The sequence below is a fragment of the Calypte anna genome, chromosome Z (assembly GCF_003957555.1).
Source record: "Calypte anna isolate BGI_N300 chromosome Z, bCalAnn1_v1.p, whole genome shotgun sequence".
NCBI lineage: Eukaryota > Metazoa > Chordata > Aves > Apodiformes > Trochilidae > Calypte > Calypte anna.
The window spans coordinates 39368456-39395686 of record NC_044274.1 but is presented as its reverse complement, the minus strand read 5'-3'; the positions used below and the strand labels follow the sequence as shown (position 1 = coordinate 39395686).

Genomic DNA, 27231 nt, shown 5'->3' with positions numbered 1-27231 from the left:
TCTTGGTCTCCCACCAGTGTTATTAACCTTTTCCCTAGTATTTGATCAGCTATTAAAAAATTGGAAGACCTTGCAACAGTTTAATTGTTTTAAAGTCCTCTAAAGAAGTCATCAAAAACTTTTGTGGGGATACAAATATACTGTATCAACTGGACAACCTTATTCTCATTGTCTCTGCTAAAACTCTGGTAGTGTACTGAATTCACTATACAAAATAACTACCTTGTTTCCTTTTACTCTACTGTATTTACCCATATTGCTATGGGTAAATTAATTCCTTATTGTATTTTTATTGTGTTTGTCCCTGACAAAGTTCTAGTTGTATTGATATACCATACTTTGACAACATTTCCAGTCCTGAGGCTTTTTTCACAATTGCCATATTTTCTACTGTTCTGCATTTTCTACCATTCTGCTGTTAGGGGGGTTGAGTTCAGCTGCACTTCAGTTCTCTGGAAACTTTTAGTTGAATATCACCTGGTCCTGACAGTTTGCTACCACTTTGCAGATGTCTTGTATAATCTCTTTCTACCGACACTTCAGTTTGACACAGTTCCTCAGATTTGTCTGCAATAAAGAAGAGCTTTGATGTAGGAACTTTCCTAACATGCTCTGTAGTGAACAATGAGTCAATGAATTATTTTATCATTTTGCAATAGCCTCATCTCCTTATGTGTTTCTTTTATACCTTGATCATTCTCTGGCCTTACAGCTCCACTGGCAGTCCCACTACTCCCACTCTTCTGCTTCTGGTATTTTTTGAAGAAGAGTGCAATTGTTCAGAACAAGTTAAAAAGAAAAGTCATTGTCAAATAGTGAGTATGTTCTTCCCCTCAAGTAGGATGTAAAGAGCTTTCAATAAACAAGCCTTGTATGTCTTGCAGCTTCTCCAAGGAAAAAATAACATGATACATACTCCTGAAAGTTTTTCTTTATAGACTACTCAGAAAAAAATATTAAATAATGTTTTTTTTCGTGCATTGTAAAGAAAAAACAAAAAAACCAAGCAAACATGTTTTTTTGAATATCTCTAGGGATGGTGACTCTACCACTTCCCTAGGCAGCCTATTCCAATGCTTGATCACTCTTTCAGTATATAAATTCTTCCTAATACCCAATCTAAATCTCCTCTGTTGCAATCTGAGCCCATTTCCTCAGTAACTGTGGAGAAGAGCCCAGCCCCCACCTCACTGTAGCCTCCTTTCAGGTTGTTTTAGAGAGTGGTAAGGTATCCCCTCAGCCTCCTTTTGTCCAAGATAAACAACCCCTGTTCCCTCACACACTCCTCATTAAGACTTATTCTCTAGACCCTCTTTAAGTGTTCCAGGAAAACATGCACAGTTATGCACAGGTTGTGGAAATTTCTTTTTAGAACCCTGGTCCTAAGATTCGGAAAGTAAAGATTGTAGCCAGCTGTAGCTATGCTCCTTAAGCATTAAGTGCCATTCTAGTAGCTACCAGAATCTTTAGGCACAGCACCATCACAAGGAAGGACTGCTAGAGTAAAAATAATATAAGAATAGTCACTTTGAGATATTTTAGGGAGAAACACCACTAATTCAGAAACAGCGCACAAGTTTTCTTTTTCCATATGAAAACTCTGTAATATTTATTGGTCACCTTTAAAATCACTTCCACCATAAGCACATACCTGATAAGTACTAACTTCAAGTGCCAACAATAGCACAGTCACCTCTTCAATTGGTGTGACATCTTTTTCATTCTGCCCATGTCACTGCATTTTCTATGCGTGTGTATTCTGTAGGAATTCTTTTTACAGATTTATATGAATCTCATATAGCAAATTCTTTGCTGTTTCGCATGAAGAAATCCTGCTGAGTTCTGTGCCAGTGCATTGAGTAGAGTGCTTTCATTATTTAATTATTGTTGTATCTATAGCCACGCTTTGTGGTGTCTTTGAGACAGTTTATCCTAACACAGATTCTCTCTCATATTGAAAGAAGTCAGTATTAGAGAACTCCAGGTTCTGTAGAGAAACCTTGGAATACAGTACCTTGAAATGACTCTTGTCATGTGTCAAGCAAGAGAGGCTTCTCTCAGCTCCTTCCATTATCAATCATTAGCTTCTGAAGTAAATCAAAGATCAGATGATATATTATTGGACTCTGGTTGTAATGTTAGATTTGTAGAAGTATCTACAGACGTTGGGTTTATAGAGATTCAGTTTTACTCCCCCTTTCAGTTAAATTTTTACACAGATGCTTCCTCCAGCATATTTTTCTTTTGCATTGTTCACTTTAAATATATGTGAAGACAAGTCACCCTGATAGAGATCCCTAGCGGTTTGAGAATGTTTAATTTGTCTTCCCCCCCCCCAAATCTTAATTTTCTAAGCTTTTTTTTTCATCTATGTTCTTTTGGAGGTTGGTGCCTTGGAGCAGGCAATGCTAGATGCTTTAGTGATGGACCGTGTGGATTTTGTTAAGCTGTTAATAGAACATGGAGTGAACATGCACCGCTTTCTAACCATATCTCGTTTGGAAGAACTGTACAATACAGTGAGTGTTTGAAATCCCAGCATACCACTTTAGAAAATAACCCCTAGAAAGAATACTGTTTTCATGAGAAGATTTGATAATTAGACCACATTCTTATGAAGGACTTTTAGAATTCCTAGAATTTTAGAATTTAGAATTTTTAGAAAAAAAATAATGGGTTTTGATAATTTTGATTTTAATGTTGGATTTTTGAACCAGATTACTCAATGGAAGGTCTAATCTGACATATGATACATGCTTATCTTGCTGAAAATGATACGTTGCTTAGCCAAAGTGATACCACCTTCTTTCTAGAAAATTTCAAGTTTTAAGATAGTAGAGGTGTTGCCGATTGGTGTTGAAATATTTTTGAAGAGATTTGTTGGGTAAATTTGGGTGATGAGACTTTGAATCACAGTAGTTTATCCCCCAGATCTTTTAGCTGTTTTCTCTTACTGTATTGATTTTCTTATAAAAAGTGACATGTTATTTACCATCTTTTCTTTTCACACTACAGAAACAAGGACCATCAAATCTACTTTTGCATCATCTAGTTCGAGATGTGAAACAGGTAATAGATACAGGACAGGTTGGGGAGCAAAAATGGTAATGCAGAACTTTAGTTCTTTAGTTCACTAGCACACTGCTATTAGGTAATGGAGAGGAATTTTAGGAATAGAAGTGATGGGTTCATTATTATCCTTCCAAATCTAGTAAGTGTTTTTATATTCATGACACTGATGTCCCTAAGTAATTAACTAGCATACTAATACTGAATGCTCCCCAGGGTCCTGTAGCTTAATTTCAAAGCCAAGCAGCTAGTGTAGATCAGACTCTTTCTCACATTACTGAAGTGACATTATGAAGTGATTGTAAAAAGAATTGGTGAATTTTTGTAGTAACTATGCTCATTGCTTCATTGCTTTCCCGCGTGTTTGGTTGTTTTTTTCTGTTTATTTTGTTTGTTTGTTATGTTTGGTTTTTTTCTTTGGTTTGGTTTCTGTTTTTGTTTTTCTTAAAGGTCTTTCCTTGTTTAACAGTAGCAAAAACTGTGATAAGCTATAGTACAATTTTCATGTGCTGCATTTCCTAGGAGAACAGAAGATGGCAGTGGATGACTAGTTCTTGAAGCACTAGCTCCATTAGTAGTTTAATGGCAACCTTGTTAGTTAGATGCACAGTTAATTTATTTTATGTTTCTGTTATCTGCTTAGTCAGGGAGGGATGAGCTGTTCTTTGCATTTAGTCTCCACTGCAGGAGATTCCTAGATTCAAAATTAGATTAATTGGCTAATTCTTTCCATGGTGTGAATGATAAGATAAAGTAAAATGCTAAGTCTGACAGTCTGTGGAGTTCTGTTGTCTCATGTAGTGGGATCATGTAGTATGATTTTCTTATTGTGGGTGACTTCTGTGTCAGTCCTATTGATGGTTCTATATATAGGTGAAGTGTATTCTGGTCTCTCTAGCAAGCCATTTTCTTTGTTTTCTCATACTGATGGACATATTTGTGGTCTAATTTATGCAATAGATCTTGAAAATTTCAGTGTTGAATATACATTGAACTTCTCCAGGCTGAGAAATCTGTCTTAGTGATACTGACGTGATTTGACCTTGTGATATGACTCCTCTCCCAGGGCCTATTTACATCTTGGCACACTCTGGGAAAACTCAGGTGTGTGATCTAAGGGGAAGCTTTTGCAACTGTAAATAGGACAGTGGCATTTAGGTAGAAAATGGGTGCACAGTTTCAAAACTTTCTATGCTGCTGGGTAAGCTAAACTCACTTGGGACCTGCACACAGGTCTAAACACCAAAAAGCCTTTTTCAACTGAGCTTCTCTTAAGTATGCACAAGTGGTCTGTGAATGGGTAGTGCAGCTATAGTCTCACTGAATATGGTAACACAGTGGTTTGGCAGTCAGCAGAGTGATGAAACCATGGATTTCAGAGTATTTTGTCCACTAGTGTGACCGACTTTTCTGCTGCTACATTTGATTAGAGATACATTGCAGTCTTCCCTGATACCATAAAACATATTCTTTATTTCAGAGAAGTATGTGCAATTATGGGTAGTCAGAAATTCTTGCCTAACTTTCAGTGACAGAACCGGCGTCCTGTGAGGTGTGCTTTTGCCCCAGAGTGGTCAACAGTTGTCTTCTTTTCCCTAGGGCTGGGTGGCCTTAGCTGGCCATACTGTCTTGCCGTTGAAGTCTGTTAGAAAATAAAAAACCTCAGACTAGTGAAGGAAATTATTTTTTCACAGTCCAAAAGGCATACACTGTTTGGAATGTGTGACACCTCTGATTCCATCCTTCTACAGGCTCATTTTGCTCTTTCAAGAGTTGTGGTTTAAGATTTTACCAATAATCTTTAAAATCGGTGTGGAAGACAATCTGTCTTCAGTGTGTTTGTCACAAACCTCATACCTTGGAAGGAAAGTGGAGGTAAACTGAGAAGCAGTTGTGCTTTAAACAGAAGTGGTGAGAGATTTCAAAGCTACAACAAATACATGTTGAACTTCTGTCCTAGTTGTCATACAATCTTGAGATTTACAAGAGATTTTCAGACTCCCAGAATTACTGTACAGCATTAAACACATGCTTTGTCCACTTTGCAATTTTTAATCAATGATCTAGTTTAATGATCAGATTATACCATGGCAGTTTTCTTTTGTTATGAGAAGAAGATTTGTATCAGTCTGTCCAACTGTTGGTGATTAACCTAAAATTACCTTCACTATTGAATGCAAGCTGATATTGTGTATATTGCAGTATACGTTTCTGTGCCATCTGGCTGCAGTGGACTGTAGGCATCACAGTTTTCAGGCTGAAAATGTGGATATGCCTTTGTTCTCCCTCCTTGCAGAGTTTCTTATACCTAAGGAATGTGTATATTTTCCTGACAGATGAAGGAGCTCTCAGTTTTGCCTGATTCCAGACTCCCTTTGCAGTAGCAGAGGTCTGATGTGGTTGGATGTTGGATATAATAACATCATGAAATGCTTGTGACATTTGGTGTTTCAGAATACACTTTCCTTGGATTACAAAATATCACTGATTGATATTGGGCTGGTGATAGAGTACCTTCTCGGTGGAGCTTACAGGAGCAGTTACACAAGGAAGAATTTCCGAATTCTTTACAATGATCTCTACAGAAAACACAAGGTAACTGGTGAAATAAGTACCACTGATCATCAAGAAAATATGAAAATAGCTCAGGTTGTTGTTGTGGTTTGTCTGAAGAGCGTCAGTTAAATGTATGCCATGCTTGTCTGTTTTATGACTCTGTGCTAGCTGTGGAAAAGTTGCAAACAGAAAAGACAAATCCCTCCCCAGACTACTCTCTGCTCCCCAGGACCACTGGTGATTGTTAAATTAACTATTCATTGAGTAAATTAACCTTTGTGTCTGGTAGCTGCGTTGTGTTCTTTGACATCCATCAGTAAAGAATGACAAGGCTGTACCAACTGTGATTTTCCCCTTTGCGAATCAGTTGCATGTTTCTGCTCGTGCAACTTGAACCAAATCACAGAAATACTTAATTCAGCAGGCACTGAACTAGACTTCTAGCGTGTCACCATGACATAGTGAAGAGTGACATGGAAATCCCTGAACCAAGTTTTAGAAGCAGTTCAGTGCTAGTGGTGCATCTTCCTGATCAGGCCAGTGAGCTGTGTTTGCCCGGCAGAGCTTTTCCATGACACAGTGATCATCACAGCAGAAGTCACATGCTGGTTGTGCCGGGCTGTACCCATGGTGTAGTGGATTTGTGCAGGCTTCTGCTTGGACATACGTGCCACTCTGCACCTTTGAGATGCTTAAGGTGTTTCACTGTACAGCATAGCATTGTGTCGTGTCTGCATAACTATAGCCTCACCTCTGCAAGCAGACAAGCTGCCTCAGAACAACAGTGTGCAAAAATGTGCTAGCACTTTCATTTTCCCCATAGACTTTCCAAAACCAGTAACTTGAAAACAGCTTAAACTTCTTAAATTAGCTGAACATAATTGTCAACATAATTGGAGGAACAGATTTACTGCACAAGGATTCTCCTTAGCTTTCAGACTAGAACTGGACTCTGTATTAATACTTATGTTAAAAACAAACAACAAAAACCTACTTTCCCCTGTATTTCTTTCATGACTAGTAGGAGAACCTCAGATTAATCAGGAAAAATGAGAAGAAATAATGAAAACTGTTAATTGGAGTGAAAAGAAAAGCAGAGACAGAGCTTCCTGTGTGGTCAGTGGCTTAAAATAATGCTTAAGAAGAGATATTTGAGCAACTGTAACACTCCTCACTGTATCTTCTTGAAATATGACCTTAGCAGGGATGGATGAAAGCACACGATCATGTCTCTAGTAACTTCAGAGAAGAGGGATCACGAATCAGGTAGTAATGTTCTTCCCTTTCAGTCAAACTGAACAAAATTCCCAGGGATGCTAGACATGCCATCTTTCAGAGGAAATGGTCAGAAAAAGGTTCAGAGAAATTAGGCCTTTTAAGGGGCTTATGGCACTTTTCATGAGGGCTGGTACTTGGAAGATCTTCCAGGTTGGGTGATTCCAATCTGAGGCAATCCTTGTTGTTCTATTTTTTGGGTTCTATTAGAGAAATCAGAATTTTTAATTTAAAGATTCAGAAAAATATATATTTTCTAAACTAGATGTAAAAGGTTATTTTTTCCTTGATGTTTATAAGGTAACCAGTGGTATTTATAGTGATTGCTGACTCACTAGTCTTTGAGTAACATCAGTTTCTGCAGGCACCGTTGCAATCGGAGATACCTATAGGCAACTTCATGTCTAATTTACATTTCTCTCCTTGTGTTTTATGGTATGCCTTTGGATGTAGAGAGTTCTCTCCAGTTTTTCTCAGAGCCTGTCTCATTCCCTTCATCAGAGTAATCAGACAGGTAGCAGAATGGGATCTGCTGAAAGTACTTTGCATTCTCAGTTCTTCAGAACAGCACAGCCTTACAAATACAAGGTAATAGAATTGCCTATTCTGGACTTTGTTTAGAACGTATTAGGCTGCTAATAATTTTATTTAGCAATTTAGAGATATATTGGTCAGGCTGTTACAATTCTGCTTAAATTCCAATGGAAGAAATATTTTACTGCTTACTGTTCATGAAGTGTACAGATCTGCCCTTTTTAATGTTGAAATCCAACTTAGATTCATTCTATGATGCTTTTTAACTTCCATCCATTTGTTGCTAAGGGCTTTAATTCACTGAAATGTATCATCACCAAATTTCTGAACATCAAATGTGAGTGAAAACTCTTTGTATTTGGAAGCAACAGTAGGAGTACTCTGACTTTCCTGATGTTTTCTCATGATTTCTCATGATTTCTTATTGAAGAAAAGCTTCAGTAAGCCTATTAAGAAGAGATACAGTTCTGATATCTGGAAAATCATGACATAGTATTTTATTTCAAAGGGAGAATGATAAAAGAGCAAAAATCACCACATATAGCTGACAGACAAAACATAATGTAGAATGAATTTAAATGGCTTTTTAAAAATCAGTCTGAGTCCCATTATACTGCTGACACAACATCGCTTATATCAGTAGGAGTTCTTCTTTGGTTTTAATTGAGAGATATCCAGACATGAATGTATTTGTTTATGTAATGATTGTGGCAGACAGTAAAAATAATCTTTAAGTATCACTAGTCCATGCTGAATGTTTCAGTCTACTGATTGCTTTTAGACTGTCATGAAGTAAGTAAAACAAAAGACTGAAAGTAGGATCTTAGGATCATGGAGTTAGGAGACTCCTAAACACTATGGAAGGAAGTGCTACAAGTGGCATCTGTACAGAGGAAGGGGTCTTTTTCCTCCACTAATGTTATCAGCTTCTTAGCATCAGTTATTTGAATGTGATTCTGGCTGTGGCTAGTGACTTAATTGTCATAAAACCAGCAAATAGTTTTGCTACTTACAATAAAAACTTGAGTGCAGATTTATTTACATGAATCTGAACCTCAACCATTCATAAAGATTTTTATTTTTTAAAATCAAATTTATAGGAAAGATCCACTGCTTTCCATAAGTATAAGAAGAAATCAAAAGAGGATATAAACTTTGCAGAGAATTATGAGTCATCTGGCTTCATCTACCCCTATAATGACCTCCTGGTTTGGGCAGTATTAATGAAAAGGCAGAAGATGGCAATGTTCTTCTGGCAACACGGAGAGGAAGCCATGGTCAAGGCTGTTGTGGCTTGTAAACTTTATAGAGCTATGGCACGTGAAGCTAAACAGAGCAACATGGTGGATGACACTTCAGAAGAGCTCAAGAAGTACTCAAAGTATGAGTTCTCCCTTCACTTAATTTAAAAATTTCTGTAACCCACTAAGAGTCTGTGAAGTTAGTGGTGCATGGACTGTGGAGAGTAAAAGAAGTTCTTTTAGCTACTTACTATGTATATTATATAATGGAGCTATGCATCAGTGTGCAGTCTGGCCAAGAGTTGAAGAAAAAGCTATTAGCATGTTGTCTGGTTGCATAGACTGAAATTTCCCGTACAGCTTCCCTTCCAGTTCCCCTTGTTAAAAAGCAGTATGGCACATCTGTGTTGGACTTTTCAAATCTGGAAGATATCATAATGAACAAACTAAAACCAATGCTGAAACCCTGCTTTGTGTAAGACCTAAAGGAAAGTGTGTACTGAAATAAATGAGTGAATTAAAAATGAAGTAGGCAAAAAATTTTCTTCAATTTGTAGTTGCCTGTTAACATTTTCTGGAATTTTTTCTTGTTAATGACATATTGTATGCTTTGTAGACACTATGCCTCAGATTCGGAATACAATGAGATGTGCTGCTTTATTTTACATGCAGCTCCAGAGCTTAATGAAAGGAAGTTTTACCTTCCTTGATGTGTCTTCCCTACAGAAAAGTTTAAGAGCCAGTGTAAAAGAAAAGGTTTTGGGTATTGCTAGCAATGCCTGCTAACAATGGCGATGATTCCTGAGTGAGATTATGATGAAAACAAATTAAAAAAACAGAAAACAGAATGTCCCTAAGCCTTGTGATTACAAGTAAATAGTTAGATTTACTATACAAAATTATTTTTTTACTACATATATTGATAAAGTAATGGGAAAAATAGGAGAAGGAATACTTACTGAAATTGTTATCTGAACTTTAGTTGATGGAGTTTTCAAATGAACATTTTTGCCATAGTGATAGTGAGTTTTGACTGATCCCTGATCACAGAATCAGAATTACCAGATTTGGAAGGGACCTCTAGAGATCATCTAGTCCAACTGTCCCACTAAAGCAGGATCACCTAAAGCACATTACACAGGTGGGTTTTGAATATCTCCAGGGAAAGGGACTCCACAACCTTGGGCAGCCTGTTCCAGTGTCTTGTCACCCTCATGGGAAAAAAGGGGTTTTTTATGTTTAAATGGAACTTCCTGTGTTCCAGATTGCACCCATTGCCTCTTGTCTTGTCACTGGGAACTAGACAGAAGAATCTGGGTCCATCTTCCTTGCACCCACCCCTTAGATACTTGTAGACATTAACAAGGTCTCCCCTCAGCCTTCTCCAGGCTCGAGTCCCAGCTCTCTCAGCCTTTCCTCATTAGAGAGATGCTCCAGTCCCCCAGTCAGCTTTGTTGCCCTCTGCTGTACTCTTTCCAGTAGTTCCCTGCCTCTCTTCAGCTGGGGAGCACAGAACTGGATGCAGTATTCCAGCTGTGACCTCAGCAGGGCACAGCAGAGGGAGAGAATGACCTTTCTTGACCTGCTGGACACACACTTCTTTATACAGCCCAGGATTCCATTGGTCTTCCTGGAAATGGGCACACTGCTGACTCATGGATTTTTTTACTATCAGGACCCCCAGATCCTTCTCCTCCAAACTGCTTCCCAGTAGGTCCATCTACTGGAAGTGCTTAGGATTCTTCCTCCCCAAGTGCAGGATCCTACACTTGCTCTTATTGATCTTCATCAGGTTCTTCTCTACCCAGCTCTCCAGCCTGTTTAGGTCACACTGGATGGCAGCACTGCCCTTCAGAGTGTCAGCCACCCCTCCCAGCTTTGTATCACCAGTAAACTTGCTGAGGATAAACACTGACTCCTTGTCCACGTTGTTGATGAACATATTAACTATTAATTCTTTTCTGCTCTAGGGAATTTGGGCAGCTTGCCTTAGATGTGCTGGAAAAAGCATTCAAGCAAAATGAGCAGATGGCCATGAAATTACTGACCTATGAACTGAAGAACTGGAGCAACTCGACTTGCTTAAAACTAGCAGTGTCTGTGGGGCTGCGGTCTTTTGTATCCCACACTTGCACACAAATGCTGCTGACAGATATGTGGATGGGACGTCTGAAGATGAGGAAGAATTCCTGGCTTAAGGTAACATTATTCTAGATTTTCTGAGCATTTAGATACTGTTTAGGAGCTCTATACATGTCTTTGTGGTTATGAATGTGTCTAATGCATGTCAAACAGACATGCTTAAGTATGAATTGGAATGTGCACACTGAGAGAAAAAAGAAGGGCAAAGGGGAAGACAGTGCTTGCTTCTGTCTTTTACTTCTTTGCAAAAGCAACTGTGGAATGACATTAGAAGAATGCATTTTGTGGAGTTTTGTTTGCTGTTCCAATTCTCTCAGCACTCTCCAGTGCCTCCTCACCTGCTTTCACTGTCCCACTTTGCTGGCTCTCCAGAAGAGCTGCTGATGGGATGATTGACATGTGGTCATAGACAGGAGTATCTAAAGTATCCCCAGGTACCATAGCACTCTTCAAAACCACAAAATAGTCAAGAGCAATTCTTTGTAGTCTTTAGAAGTGTGATACAGAGACTCCTTGCACCTGTGGCTCACTCCCAGACTAGCAGAGTTGCACAGGGTTTGTGCAGTCACCGTGCGTGGCCTCAGGTCTGTGCTACCACTGCTGAACTATTTTCCTAAATCTTTTGTCTTCTTTTAGGTCATAATAAGTATTCTCCTACCTCCCACCATCTTGATGCTGGAGTTTAAAAGCAAGGCAGAAATGTCTCATGTGCCTCAGTCTCAAGACTTCCACCAATTCACATGGTATTATGGAGATCAGAGCCCAACCAGTTCTAGAGATGCCTCGTCTCAGGTTAGTCTAAGATGATCAATCATCAGGGTCTGTCTGTTTACCACAGTATAATGCTGAGGAGTTAGGAGAAGGCGGTCAGCTGGACGTGTTCTCCAGAAGTAGGGGCTTGATGCTTGGGTTTATCCTTCACCTCTGATGTGTCACTTTTTTCTGTTGTGGTTGTCACTTCTGTACAGGTCATAATGATAGGAACTTGATGGAAGTTATAATTATTTGCCATTTACACAGGCACAATGTCTATTAAAGCTACACATGACTACATATATTACTTTGTATACCAAACAATTTAAGAATGGTTTCATATCATACATGAAACTGCATCGCTAAAACTTAATTCAGGACATCCCTAAAACTCAATTCAGGTTGCTCAGCAGGGCTCTCAAGTGCAGGGAAACAGCAAAACTGAGGTAGTCCAGGTGCTCTCCTTTGCAACTCACTCCTTCCTCCCACTCTGCCTGGCTAGCAGCCTCTGCCCTGCATCTCAGCTGCAGTCCCCTCCCACTCCCCACTCCATGGCCATCCTTTGCTTTTAGTCTCTCCCTGTTATTTTGTATCCTGAATTACATCCTTACCCTTCCTGAAGTCTAACTGCTACCCTGTTTCTCGAAAAAAGTAGCATCACCGCTCCTGCATCTCCTGTGCCTAGAAGAGATTCCATTGAAAACACAAGAAAAGCACTGTGCTTTTGTTTTAGTCACCTGAACTGAGTCCTGAAATACTTTGCAGGGAATTGTGCTTGTGCAAAAGTCATAGAAGCATAGGATGTTTTGAAACATGAAAGGGACCTTGAAGATCATCTCCCCTGCATGGACAGGGGCACCACTGATTAACACCCACAGGTTACTCGAAGTCCCATCCAACCTGGCCTTGAACACTTCCAGGGATGAAGCACCCACAGTCTTCCTGGCCAACCTATTCCACAGTGTTTTACCACCCTCACAGTAAAGAATTTCCTCCTCATACCTCGCATAAATCTTCAAGAGAGAGCTGTCACTAAATTTTTGTTCTCTACTCTTCTTGTCTTAGAGCAGATAAGTATTTTAGATTGCTTTGGACCTTCTCAGTTAATAAAAGAGGGTGAATTGTTGAGGACTTTTGCAGCATTGTGGTGGGCCTGTCAGTATCACACCTGTGTTTTCTCTTTCTTATTCAGAAACATGCTTGAAGCCATTATCTCCTGCAGCACCTCTCTACCTGTCTACCTGACTACATTGTCAGGTAAAAAATGTTTTTTTGTGGGATAGGTAGCACCTATGGTACAGAAATCTGTATAAGCACTTTTCTGTCCTGCCTCAGACAGGTCTGCTTCCTTCCTGCTCTAGGAACAAGCTCAACTTCTGATTTTATGTAATATTGCATACTGCTTAAAACAATAGGTTGAGCTACCACTTTTTCTTAAGTACCCTGATATGAAATATTATAGAATAACATACAGAAAATTTCAACAGTGTACATGTGCTGTACAGTCATACATTCCAGTGACCTGTTGTAGCTGGAAATTGCACTCTTTCATGGGACAAATTCCTTCCTCTTCAAAGACCTGATGTTAACACATTGGGATAATTCTGCATATCATGTTCTTTTGGTGTTGCTGTTTTTTTTTTTTTTTTATTTGGTTTATTCTACTGAAATTAATATAGAAGTTAAATTTTTTTAGGCAGATCTTTGTAAGAGAGTACTTATTTAATCATCTTCTAGTCAGTCATGCAACACATCAAAATTAGCAATTAGTTTCTGCATTTAGAATTTTACTGTCTTGTCATTTTTTGTACAACTGTATACATGAGCAGAATGTGATGCTCATTCCTTTATTTCAGAATGTGTCACAGCTCTCAGTGGAGTTCTTGATAACACAGTTATGTTGTGTTGGGAGTTGTTAATCCCTCTTTCACAGGTAGGAAAAGTCAGACACAGAGTGACTAAATGACTTTGCTCAAAAACTTAAAGAAATGTGTAGCAGAAACGGGAATGGATTCAAGTCTGCTGCTGGCCCATCCACTCTCTGTAGTCACAAGAGCAAACTCTTAATAAATATTTATAGTGGAAAAGGGTGCATGTTAATTATTGCAAATGAGAGAACTGTAGCCAGAGAAAATGAAGATGCAGTAATGGTTTGTATACTCAGAACAAAGCTTAAACATCTGTGCCTGTATTTGCCCTAGCAAGACACAACCTTTGCCATCATAGAACATGTTTTCTTATTTTTAAAATGCTGTTTTCTTTTAAAGAAGGATTATGATGTGGAGAAGGTTACTCAGAAGTCTGATGAAAGCCAGCTAGATGGTGGACAAGGAAACCTGTCTGGCACTAGGAAAATCTATGAGTTCTACAATGCACCAATTGTCAAGTTCTGGTTTCACACGGTTAGTCATCATACTAGAACTCAGATTACCAAAACCTTCCTTTGCTCCTTCAGATATCACCTGATTCTGCTTTTACTTTGCTTAGCATGGATTTGCATCACTTAGCAGTGGGAATGGATGGGAATAGATTTAAACATTTCTCTCACAATGAAGCAAAAAGTTTTTCTGCTAAAATTGTACAACTGCATTAAAAAAATACAAAACAATCATCAACAACAACAATAGCATTTTACAGTGGTTAATTGCACATGTAGAGATAGATTTGAAGCTGGTCTTAAATACCTCACAGATATCTGTGTCCCTGTCTTTTGGAACTATTTCTGAAGGTGTGAATATTAATCAGTAGGAGATCCTTTACTGTAGAGAAAGATACATTTATTAAGTAATTTTTAGTAGCCAGCCCAATGTCAGTAAAGCTTATGATGTTAAAGATCAGGCTGTTGGGTCAGGCCATGATATATATAATAAACTGATACTCCTTTAACAACACATTATTAAATGGCTTATGTGTAGTTAACTATTATCTCAGATACCTTTATCGTATGTTTTGGTACCCTTATGTGCTTTCCATGTGCAATTGTTTTTTTTTGGGTTTTGAAGAGCACTGATTACCCAGCAATGATTCATACGGCATTGAGAGTGGTGACTTGCTCCTACAGAAGGTTAGAATAAAAGCATAGCCCTGCCTTCAAGTAATGTTGTGCAGATAAAATAATCTGTATTATATATGAATTTGGGACTTAGGTGCACCTGTGCAGCAATATTACCTCTTCTGTTTCCATTTTATTCAGCACTAGAGCACTATCTTCCTAATGACGTTTAAAGATATTCTAATAAAAATATGGAGAATTTAAGGAAAACTTTTGGGCTCAAAAATCTGACAGAGCCCCCGTAGTTTAAGTACACATAGTCATGATAATCACCTGTTAACATGTTTGCAGAAATCTGTGGGAGATTTTTGTGAATATGGATTATGTACTGTGTGTTTTGTAGATGGCGTACATGGCTTTTCTCATGCTGTTCACTTATACTGTGTTGGTGAAGATGGAGCCAAGACCAAGTGTGCAAGAGTGGCTTGTTATCACTTATATTTTCAGCACTGCTGTTGAAAAAGTTAGAGAGGTAAGCTTTTCCAGTCACACTTCTTATATATAGAAGATATATTACAAACTAGAAAATACCATAAACTGAACAATGCCATATCCTGAATTCTTAAAAAAAGAAAAAAAAATCAGCGATTTACTTTTGAGAAATATTTTATCTGAATACCAGTACTTTAGTTTTGAAAATGCATTTTAAAGATTATCCTTTAATCTCTGTTTTTCTCTGTAAAGACAGTGGTAATGTGCAGGTCATTTGAGGGTAATACTGAATATATTAAATTCAATGCTGAATTGAAATTTGGAGGCCTGATGCAGGCACCTGCTTCTTAATTTTTTTGTATGAACCACACTCGTTCTTATTATCAATATGTGATTTGCCTTTAGTGTGTGGACATTGTTACCAATTTTTAAGTGTTATTTTTAGAATAATCCATGGCTCTTCATCTAGTCTATCTGGCCTTCTATATATGAAACTGGAAAAAAAACCAAAAACCTGTCAGCTTTTAATGGTGGATTCATTGAGAATGGATAAATGATGTTCCAATCAAAATTAATCAGAATTCTCTACAGTGGATTAGATCTGAGCTTCTGAACACAACTTGCTCTCCAAATTTGAGCCTGGGAACAAATGCAGTTATGTATTTCCCAGACTTTTCAGTCAGATAGGACATACCTTCACTGTAGAACTGGTGAACAGTAAACAGTAAACAGTACTATTGTGAATCATATTTTATATGATATTTGACATGCTGTGCTTCTGGAGGAATAAAACTGCAAAAAAGCATTAAGAATTCTGAGTGAAGTCTGCTACAACAGATCACTGCAATGTCAGTACAAGAGACCACTTAAAAAGACTGCAATGTCAGTACAAGAGGTGAAGGTTTACAAGGGGCAGCAGAGATGCTGGGAAAATGTTGAAGCTTGGATAAACATACAAGTTCTGTGACTGCATGAGATAAAACTGAAAAAAATCTAAACAAAGACAGTCCAACTGATTAAGAACTGAATATGAAATAGCAAGCACTTTGGAAATCACTGTTGAGCTGTTGCATTGTCTTCATGATGTGACAATGGACAGATCTTTTTTCTAGTTTTAACATTCTTTGGAGACTTTGAAATTTGTGTCTTCTTGATCTTTCTTTGTCCATGTACTAGTTCTGGTCTGCTGGCAAAGACACTGTGCCTCCCACCTGCAGCTAATTAACTGCTGAGGGCCTTGTTAAATATAGCTACAAGACTCTGTTTCTCTAGATTTTATCAATTAATTGTTAGAGCTGTAGGCCCTGGTCCTGCAACTATTTCCTCATGTGTTTGTCCAGCTGAATTGAATAGGATCGCTTGTTTACATTAATGTGTTCATATACATATTTCTTGCAGGATCAGGGTGGAACATTTCAAAATCTCTCCTATCCTGGGTACTTATCAGTGTGATCTCACATAGCACTGTACAAATGGCCTCACTTGCACAATGTGAGAAGGGTTTATTTATGGCTTCCCAAAGATTCCACTTTACACATTTGCTCAGTGAAGCTTAAAATCCCTTTGGGGCACCTCACAGTTCAAGGAGTGAACATTTCATTCTTTACCTTGCTAGTTACCACCACTCCTTTTTTTAGCATGTCCTTGGTGGAATACAAGGATCTTTGTATTTTCAGTCTGAAATAGGAGGCATTAGTTATTTTTCCATCGACAAGGTTAGGTTGGTACTTTCCATGACTTAAGGGCTTTTGAAAGGGTTGTTGCAGGTTGTGACTATTCCCCTAGAAAATGCTTGTTAATTTATAATGATACAAATACTTAAAAGTTCTATACTGGCTGTTCTTTTCTGCTGAGCAGCATGCTCTTTCATGAATCGGTTCAGGCTCAGAAATTTTTTTCCTTTTTGGTATGGAATAGTGAGCAATATGACACTTTTAAGTATAAACCTCAATTAATGGTGAATGGCAATAAGCAGTACACAGGCCTCTTAAAAAGAAAAAAAAAAAAGAAAAGTAGGAAACAAATGGTACATTCTCAAATGCCATTAAACAATTCTGACATAAAAAGTTAAAGAATGTGTTTGTGATTTTAATGGCATTTTGTTGGGGTTCTTTTTCCACCTTCTTCTCAGGTATTTATCTCAGAACCTGGAAAACTCCGCCAAAAAGTGATAGTGTGGATTTATGAATACTGGAATTTCACTGATTCTATAGCTATCATCATATTTATGATTGGTTTTGGCTTGCGCTGGTCTGACCCCCCTGTTCGGACGGCAGGGAGGCTGCTTTACTGCTTGGATATAATATTTTGGTATGCTCGGCTCCTTGATCTTTTTGCTGTGAATCAGCATGCTGGCCCATACCTGACAATGATTGGGAAAATGGTAAGTATTATGCTTTGAAGCAATAATTTTGTAGTTAAGGCATCTGTTGAGAAAGACGTAAAGGTCAGAAGTAGCAGGAAAGAATGGTTGCCAGAGGAGAGGTCACCTAATAATTCATAGTGAATGTACTACCTTAAAATACCATGTATTTTTCTTCTTGTGAGTTGACTGTAATCAGATTTCAATTCTCTCTAATTTATTCCTTATTTGAATTTATTCACAAAAGCTACTTTTGTTTCATTCCTTAGAGAAAAGTTGCATTTGGGTTGAGTTTCTATTCCAGCTTGATAATAAGAGAAAGAGGAATCATTGTCTCTTTCAGATGGGATCACTACTATAAATAATTCCCCTAGCTCTTGGAGACTGCCTCATTATTATTTTACATTTTTATTCAAATAATTATATCCCATTTTAGTAGGCAAAATTTCTCTGAGATCAAAGTTGGGTTTTTTTCTCTTTTTGTGTAGAAACTGCTGCTGAACTGTGCCTAGTCTTGAGGGACATCTGCAGATTCCCACCGTAATTTCCCTCAGTTATTGGGAATTATCTTACTTTTATACTCTGAATTGCATAGTAATTCTGATTCAGTGTTGGAAGGCAAAATAGTTTTCCTTACTATTCCTTGCTTTCAGTTTGGAAAAAATATCTCTGAGGAAAGGTATCATAATAAAGTTTTTGTTAATACACGTTTCAGTTCTTATTTATCTTAAAAAGGACTTGAGGTGCAAGTAGGACTTCTGGCCTTTTTGGCTGAGGATCTCTATGAAATACTTCAGTCCAGTATTTTTTTCCCTCTAGCACATTATATTATTAGCCTTGTTTTTGTATTCTGATTTTTAAAAACAGTGATTGATGCACTTCCCTAAAATGTATGACTCCTTTTTCTATAACCACACCCTAATTCTTTAATGCAAACATGTCTCCCAGACAGCAAACATGTTCTATATTGTAGTCATGATGGCCATTGTCCTGTTGAGTTTTGGAGTGTCACGAAAGGCAATCCTTTCACCAGAGGAGCCTCCTTCTTGGACTCTGGCTCGAGATATTGTATTTCAGCCCTACTGGATGATGTTTGGAGAAGTTTATGCTGGAGAAATAGATGGTAGGTACAGTACAGTTCAACAGCTTAAATTTAGTATGTGTAGAAACATGTCTACTTTGGGCTACTACAGTTTTGACAAAATGTTGAGTCTATTCTTTCTCAAACAATTTTAATTACAGTATACATATGTCCTTAATGACTAATACTGCATTAATAAAGGTGAAAATATTACTGGTTTTGGTAAAGGCTAAGCTTTATAACCTTCAGATGTAGCTTTTCAAATGAAGTATGTTACAAAGATCAGATGAAAGCACATAGGTACTAATTCTAAGCTAGTTCATGGCTAGGAAATCTGGCAATGAAATGAATTTCCAATTAAGTGAATCCAAAGCTTCTATTTCTTGGAGCAAAGTCTACAAAGTTGCCTTAAAGCATAGAAAGAATAAAGGGAAAGCTGGAAAGGACAAATAAGGAAATATATTTCTCACCATAATAAGAGTTATCTGGCATAATTCTTTAACAGATAAACAGTTGAAAAGAGGAAAAAATATAACTGATTAAGATAAATAGGAAAAATGTTTTATCTTTAGTATGGCTTTCACCTTTTCGTGTAAGAAAGGGGAGCCAGGCACCACAGGAGGTACTTGAGCATTACAAATGGAAGGCACTCTTGTGCTGCTCAGTGATGGATGCAAGTAAACCAGTCCTTACTATAGGAATGTACAGGAATGTAGGCAAGCAATTAGATATAGGTATTTAAGATACATAGTTCAGCATAGACCCAAATTGTTAAAATAATTTAAGATGTTGCATCCATTATTATTACTGAAACAGTCACATAATGGGTATGTATTTGGATTATAAAAGTCTAAATTCTTGTAATGAAAACACACAGCTAAGTTTCACAAGTTAATCCATCTAATTATGTATTAATGCTAAATGTGTAGACATGTGTCACTCCTGAAATAAGGCTACAATCTTTCTAATGACTCTATGTTGTGGAAATGTCCTGAATTTAGAGTTGCTGTCTTATAAAAGAGTTGCTGCCTTTTAAAATTTCCTCAAAGGTATAGAAGTTGATTAATTTGATTAAAAATTTTAAAACTGAAAAGTATTTATTTAATAGTTTAAAAATATGAAGAGGGAACCCTTAATTTCTATGATTTGTTGCTTAATCTCACAAATGTTTGTAGCCATATTGCACATTAGTTAATATGATCTTTTAGAGCTCTAAAGGAATAAAACTACAATACTGATAAAGCAGTCCTTGCACTGTGTCGTATCTACACCTTCTGAATTGCAATGAAAACTGTGAGGCAGTGGTATCATAAAGATTCTCAGATCTCCTTTATGTGGAGGTAGACTTTGTAGTTGGAAATTTTATAATGTGTCTCTCTGAAAGTAACAAAGACTGTTCTGTCTCCTGCTGAGTCAAATGAGGGGCACATGCCATTTATGTTCTCTGCTCTGATTTTTGTGCTAACCATGCTCTGTATGTCCTTCGCTTTCAGTCTGTGAAACAGATGAAGACTGTCCTCCTGGCTCTTTCCTCACGCCCTTCCTCCAAGCTGTCTACCTCTTTGTGCAGTATATCATCATGGTCAACTTGCTTATTGCTTTCTTTAAGTAGGTACTGTGGTGTATTGTTACAAAAGCAAGTGCAACTAATAGATGTTCTGCCAGCACTTCTACAGAAGCCCTCAACCAAAAATGCACCATCAGAGGCATGTTGATGGTGGTGTGTTCCAGTCTTCTTTTTGAATTATAAAAAAGAGCAGTGGAAGCAGGAGAGTGGGAGGAAGGGGATAGTGAGCAGACACCTGAACTGTTTTGCCATAAAAATGGAATCTGATTGTGAAAGTGAACAACTCCAGTGGGCAAACAAGAAACATTAATTAAACTCTGAAGTAATTTGTCCTTTATTCCTGAAAGCTTTATTTGTTGTACCAAGATGCCTGTTGTTTGGTGTAATTTGATATGTTCTAGATGGAAATCTAAGTGCAGTGTTTTAAACTATCTGCTTATTAATGTCTGCTGCCAGAGTAGGAAGAGCCTTTTTAGCAATTCCATATTAATTCATAGTAGTTCTATAGTAATTTTATGGTAATGCTACTATTTCATGTCTTAACAGGGAAAGCCTTGTAGTGGATCAAGTTCTGCAAAATATTAGTAAAAAGCAGTCTAACCTGAGTAGATAATTACTTTTTACTAGTGTTCTATTATTTCTGGGGAAGAAAAAGTCAGCTGTAGGTTAAAAAATATTTCAAATGAAGAAATGTAGTAATTAATATTCAGGAAAATGGAATTATCAAAACTCATTCCATTCCCACTTCCAATTAGAAATCCCTGTCCTGAAATTGTGGCAAGGCATTTATTTTTTTTTAATACACATCTGTGAATTTGTGATTTGAATTATGTCTAGATTTTAACCTTCAGCAATGATGATATATTAAAACTTCTGCCTAGTGATTTGATTGTTTCAGAAGGGAGACCAAAAATGGGTATGTGCAATATATTTAATTATGCTCCCAGAAGCAAAGCTGATATTTTTGTGATTATGTGCTAGGCGTATAGAATGATGGTGCAACTGAAATTACAGTACCAGAAAACCTAAAGTTGCTTTCCTGTGTTTGGTTCGATGGTAATAGGTTTGGGAATTTATTCAGTGCAACAACAGTGATGTTTAGTGTCATCATGGCTCCAAAGGGTACCCTGCAGGAGAATTGCTAGTGGAGCCACCTCTTGCACCAAGTATTTTGTGTAAGGGGAGCACACTAAAGAGCAGAACTATTTTGTTAACAGTTTTTCCTTAGCCTGACTCCTACATTTAATCCAGTCCAAAAAGGCAGACAGTATTGAATTCTCAGTTAGGCTATGTATTAAAGTTGAAGTAATCTGGCTGAGATTTCAAAACCACTTCAGGGATATATTTTGCCCAGTTCCCATTAATGTGAATGGGAATTGGATCTCCAAATCTGTTAGACAGCTTTGAAGATCTCATTCTCAGTGCACTAGCTGCAGGCACATGCTGGTGTTTTGTTAAATGGAAGTTGCTAAGCTGATTTACCTCACTTGAGGATTGGGACTTCTCTTCAGTGTCAAATGAGAACTGTAGACAAGCATCTTGTGCAGTATTGGGAATATTCCTCACAGGAATACCTTACCCGCATTTTCCCTTCTATTTCTTTTGTCAGTAATGTTTATTATGATTTGAAATCCATATCAAACAAGCTCTGGAAGTACAATCGGTACCGCTACATTATGACCTACCATGAGAAGCCATGGCTGCCTCCACCTTTCATCCTCCTGAGCCACATTGGACTCCTGATAAACCGCATCTTCCACCATCAGCCCCCAAATGAACTGGATCAAGAGGAAGGCGATGTTGGACTAAGTAAGCAGAACTAAACTGGGGACCAAAAGAAATGGTTGGTTTACAAGGTTTTGCCAGCCTCCCCTCAATTTGTAACTCAGTTCCTTGAAAAAACCCCAAAAATATTTCTTTGGGTAGGACACAGATTTTATTTGCAAAACTGGATTTGAACCGTTTGTCTGAGAATTCTTATTGGAAAAAATGTCTAGGGGAGTGCTTTGCTTTGTATATTTGGCTTTTCCTCTGCTACATACTGTGCATCAGTCAAGATACTTTACAACTCTGAGATGAAGTGAAGTGACAGCAGCTCTTTATTTAGAATACAGTAGCCTTATTTTGCAAGAAAACAAACAATATGGAAGGTACATTTCTGTACATTTTTCCTTAAAAGAACAACACTTTTTAGTTTCCCAGAGAAATTAGCTGCAGAGGAGAACCAGTGATAGCAGAGGCCAAGAGAGAGTATAGAGGCCACCCACATTCTCAATTCATCCTGCCCTTCGTGCACTGGCTCATCACTGCACCTTAGCCCCACCTTCACCCTTCCCAACCTCAACTTGTCCATCCCAGGGTCCTTTCAGATTCCTCTTCAAGGTGAAGGTGCCCCTTGGCAGCTCCTGCAGCTCTGCCAAGGGCAGCCCTAACTATTGCAGTGAGAGGATCACAAAGTGTTGGAAGAGGAATGAATGGGGCTTGGTGTTTGGTGGGGTGACACAGGGGAATGGGGAGGAGGGGAGGCTGGCGGCTGTTACCTAACCTAAAAAAAACATTGGGGAATGTTGGTGCATACAGTTATACAGCCTCATCCTTTTTGATGCGACATACATCCTTGATATCCTATAACAGAGATTAACAGACCCTGCCTAGGTTGTGCTTTGCTTAGGATTTTCTGTGCTGAACAGGAATCCCTGAAGATATCTGACACGCTCACAGGTGGTTAAAGAGTTTAGAAATGGGCTTAACTAATCAATGCTGAGCTGCTTTACTGCTGCTCCCAGGCTCAGCTCCTCCATCATGACTGGATACATCATCCTGCCTTTGAAGTACCATGGCTTATTTTATATGCATGCATCATATTAAGTCACTGACACAGCATAGATGGTGTCTTACTTGTAAGGTGTATTAGGCTAAAGAAAAACTGAAACACTGCTTACCACATCTAAAAGTCCTCAGATAGAAGAGAGCTTATGCCTTGCCTACATTTCTCTTGGACTTTTTTCCTGTTTATATACCTTTGTGTCTCTTTTCTATATGCCTGTGCACCGCTTAATAAATTTTTTGTAATTAAGTTTTGGTGTAGGTATAATTAATTCGTTTCAGCAATAAGGATCCACTGCCACCCTGTGGAAAATCGATGAAAATACTGACATAAAGAGACTACTTAGTGAGAAGACCATGGGTGGGTTGGGTTGGAAAAGAGCATAGAAGGTGATCAGGTCTCATTTGAAGTGAGAGTGGGACCCCAGAGAGTTGTAGGGAACTTCCCTGCTGAGCTGTGTGTTGCAGTCAAGTACTACATGATTGTAGCAAAAACTGCTGTGTTGCTTGGCACAGATACCCCCCAAGCAAGTGCAGTGAAAAAGGAAAGAAAAAGGAAAGAAAAAGGAAAGGAAAGAAAAGGGAGCTTGGAAGATGTAGAGTCTGGATCAGAGAAATAGCTTTCCACCCTATATGTTTCTTTATACTGACTTAAAATCAATCTGTTCTCTCAGAAGTCTTCTTGTGCTAGGGGACTAGCAACATAAGCAGCCCAAGATTTTAAACTGTCCTGCTTCCTTTATTCAGAGCTGTACCTGAGTGATGAGGAGTTAAAGAAACTCCATGACTTTGAGGAGCAGTGTGTGGAAAAATATTTTCATGAGAAGAACGAAAGCTTGAGTTCCAGTGACAGTGAAAGGATCCGTCTGACAACGGAAAGGTGGGTTTTACTTCAAATTTGAGCTCTTCGTATACCTTTGTCATATAAAAAGAATTAGGTAAGATAGTGCTTTTAGAAGAGTTTATGGGCACTCTGAACATGAGGAGCAGTAACATGCATAAGCCTTGCTAATTTGATGGAAATATAATGAGCTGCATGGGAGGCAGGCTAAGAAATCTTGCTGGCAGAATTATATCCTCAGAGCTGTGTGGGATGCAGAGTTAAAGGGGTGCAGTAAAGTGTTTTACTTTTGCAAACCAAATAGCATCACAAAAACATGCCAGAGTATGGCATACAATGCATATTTTTATTTAAAAGCTTAGAAATGTAGGAATGCAGTGGGAGTAATTCTTGTAATTAAGTATAACTGCTGTTCACAGACATAACCTTATAACTGTTGAAGCATTATCTGCAACAAAGTGTTGGGGTTTGCAAAACATCAACACACAGCTGTCGATGAGGTTTCAAAACTGTCAGTATTGGCCTATTTTAGTTTTCTATGGAAATCAGCCATAGATTTGCTGTTAGATTTAATGGGAAGAGTTAAAGAAGTGAGCACTGTTAAAAATCTTACTGAATGCCAATACTGATGCCATCTAATAATTTTGGTTTTGCCTAGAGAAAGATAGCCTCTTAATCTCTGCCTGTTCATAATCTTATTTTCTGCATACTAAAGCAAAACACACAAGCAAAATTAATGTCCTCTAGAAAAGAAATAAAATAAGTAGCTTTGTTCAAAATCTGCAGAATCATTTACAGCAAGAAGATTTCATTTAGTGGATAAACATAGATCTGGAAAGGAATTTTTTTCTGAGTGCAAAGGTGAAACACACTTCACAGCATTGTGTAACATTAATACAACACATTAATTTAGATGAATACCAGTCTTTGATTTTATTCAGCTCAGTTTAATACTATATCTTTTATTTACTCAGTAATAAAGGAAAAGAGCAACTTTGGTATATTGCTGCAGCTAATTTGTCATTGTCTTAGTAACAGAGCACTGGAGAGAGGATCTTTGGGAAAAGTAAAGATTTCATTGAAGAGTTGTCATTATAGTCCAGGAAGTTCCTCCACTATTCACTGGGGATTTGAAGACCATAAAATAAGGCTTTGCTTCTCGCTCAGTTGAATTTCACCTGAAGATTGATGGCATCAGACATATAAAGTCTGTTCCTGAAGACCAAATAGGTTGTTGAGAAGAAAATTTTTCCAGCACTCTCCAGTAACAGAGAGGTGCAAGAATATCTGTAGGCTTGTGTAAACCTTGTCCTTCTTGCTTGCACAAGAAATGTAGAAAGACGGGGTTACTGGCTACCCAGAAGTATACTTCACAGGATGGTACATTTACAGCAATAGCTGATGCAACATTTCCAAAGCTGTGACCTGTTTCCCATGGTTTAGTAGTTCTGTGACAGTAAGTAGTAAGAAAGTAGCAGTTTTTAAAACAGATACTCCTTAAGGAAAAAGCCTGTTTCCTTGTAAGTCCCTGGATGTTGGCCCAGTAATCTGAATGACGTGCTGTAAATCTGGATGGCTTTTGTCAAACTAAGACATTTGTGGGAAGGGAAGTCACCATTAAAAAAAATAAATCAAAGGACTCTCTTCAACACCTACTTTTTGTAATGTGCTAATGTCTTCCTTCAACGCCTAGGAAACAGAAATAAAGTTCTGTGTTTTAGTATTGTAATAATCTTTTATTTTTTCCATGTAGAGTGGAGGAAATGTTTCTGCAGCTTAAAGAAGTGCATGAGAAGGTATATTATATCAAGGAGTCTTTACTCTCCCTCGACAGCCAGATAGGACATTTGCAAGACCTGTCTGCCTTGACAGTGGACATCCTGAAAGTGCTTTCAGCTGTAGACACTTTACAGGTGGAAGAAGCCTTACTGGCTGACACAAAACATCGAAGCTGCAGGAAGCTGCCCCATAGCTGGAGCAATGTGCTCTATTCCAAGACCTTGAGCAGCCTTGAGTGTTTGTGTGACAAGAAGTACCACTACTACAGCATGCCACCTTCCCTTTTACGGAGCCTGGTAAGGAGTCAGTGGCCGTCAGAATGCACAGACCACATATGGAGGGCTGAGAGTAAAAAAGTTGTAGAAGACAGCTCTCGGAAAATAGAAACAGAAAGTGATACTCTCACTTCTGGAGTATCCTCTGAGATGAAGTCAATGCCCAGATATGGACAGTTTTTACCGGTGCCCTCTGACCATCAAGGAGGGTCTTTTTCTGAGAAAGTCCTTTTTTCCTTTTTGGGCACTCCTGCTGAGTACAAGGAAAATGCATTCAGAGATGAACTGCAAAGTAGCATTGTAGTGCAGAAAAAATTGCAGAGTGTCAGCCTCATTGGAAAAAAGCCAGAAGATTATCAATGGAACCAGGTTAATTTGCCATCAGAAAAGGCTAATGCCATAGAGACTGCTTGTTGTCATGGTGTCCAGCCATCACTGGATATTGAAGAGACTGCAGCAACCTCCTGTGATGACTGGGAAAAAAATGAAGGTGGTTATGTGAACTGGGGATTCTCTGAAGGCGATGAAAAAGGAGTTTTCAGCTCAGAGAAGAAACAAAAGAAGGCTGAGTGCATACATTCCACTTATAACAGTGACTGCAATTGCACGGGTACTCCTCCCAGGAATGTCCAGATAAGAGAATCAAAGTCCTTCTCCTACAACTCTGACAGGTCACGTCACAGCGGCATCATTTCACAGAACAAGTTAAAACGTAGCACCTCCTTCTGGATCAGCCCACTCTGGAGGGAATGGAGTTTCTGCAAGACCAACATCTTGCAGTCCCCTAAGAAAGAAAAAAGAGGGAAAACCTTCAAGGCCATAAGTGGTAATTATAAAACATTTCACCTGTGCAGTAGTTTTGATTAGGGTGCCCAAGACATTATAAAAATGTTTTCTTTGCACCTGGGAGATACTGCAATTGAGGGCAGTAGTGAAGAATCCTGAGTTACACCTTCACTTTCTCTGTATTGGCTCTAACTGCTGTAGGCAATTTCTGAAGTGTGCCTGGTCTTCCAAGTTGCACCACACCTATGTGTCAGCCACTCTGATTCTCCCCATCTCACAGGATCCCAATGGTTGTGGCTTCAGAGCTGGGGTAGCAGAAGGGCTGTGGTCCATCTGGGGAAGCTTTCTACCCCGGATATGCAATGCAGGAATTGCAGGAGCCAAAATGAAGTACACAATACCTAGGAGGTATATTAGCAGTATCTTAGATGAGATGGAACCATGGAGACTGAACATTTTTATTAACAGCTGAAAGCCCTCTCAGCCCATCACCAAGTTTGCTTGCGAACAGCTAAAATATAGTGTTATGAATAGTAATGAGATGATGGATAGTATTTGTTGGTTTATATTGTGATGGTGCACATCTTCGCATTGAAATGCCATGAGTATTAGCCTTGGGTCTCTCAAGTCTTTCTCAGCTTGCTTGAGATATCTACCAGC

At 38.4% G+C, this 27231-nt stretch overlaps 1 protein-coding gene across 1 annotated transcript in view; it reads left to right on the top strand.

Annotated features, from left to right (window-relative positions):
* Nucleotides 1-27231, top strand: part of TRPM6 (transient receptor potential cation channel subfamily M member 6) — an 83951-nt gene that overhangs the window by 33996 nt on the left and 22724 nt on the right. Inside the window, exons 13-27 of the mRNA XM_030467587.1 lie at nt 2385-2519; nt 3016-3069; nt 5524-5664; nt 7354-7488; nt 8535-8815; nt 10646-10874; nt 11454-11609; nt 13838-13972; nt 14966-15094; nt 17186-17437; nt 18365-18539; nt 19991-20105; nt 21674-21873; nt 23638-23770; nt 25485-26611. Coding sequence (XP_030323447.1) covers nt 2385-2519; nt 3016-3069; nt 5524-5664; nt 7354-7488; nt 8535-8815; nt 10646-10874; nt 11454-11609; nt 13838-13972; nt 14966-15094; nt 17186-17437; nt 18365-18539; nt 19991-20105; nt 21674-21873; nt 23638-23770; nt 25485-26611 — 3397 coding nt within the window. The remainder of the gene's footprint in view (nt 1-2384; nt 2520-3015; nt 3070-5523; nt 5665-7353; nt 7489-8534; nt 8816-10645; nt 10875-11453; nt 11610-13837; nt 13973-14965; nt 15095-17185; nt 17438-18364; nt 18540-19990; nt 20106-21673; nt 21874-23637; nt 23771-25484; nt 26612-27231) is intronic.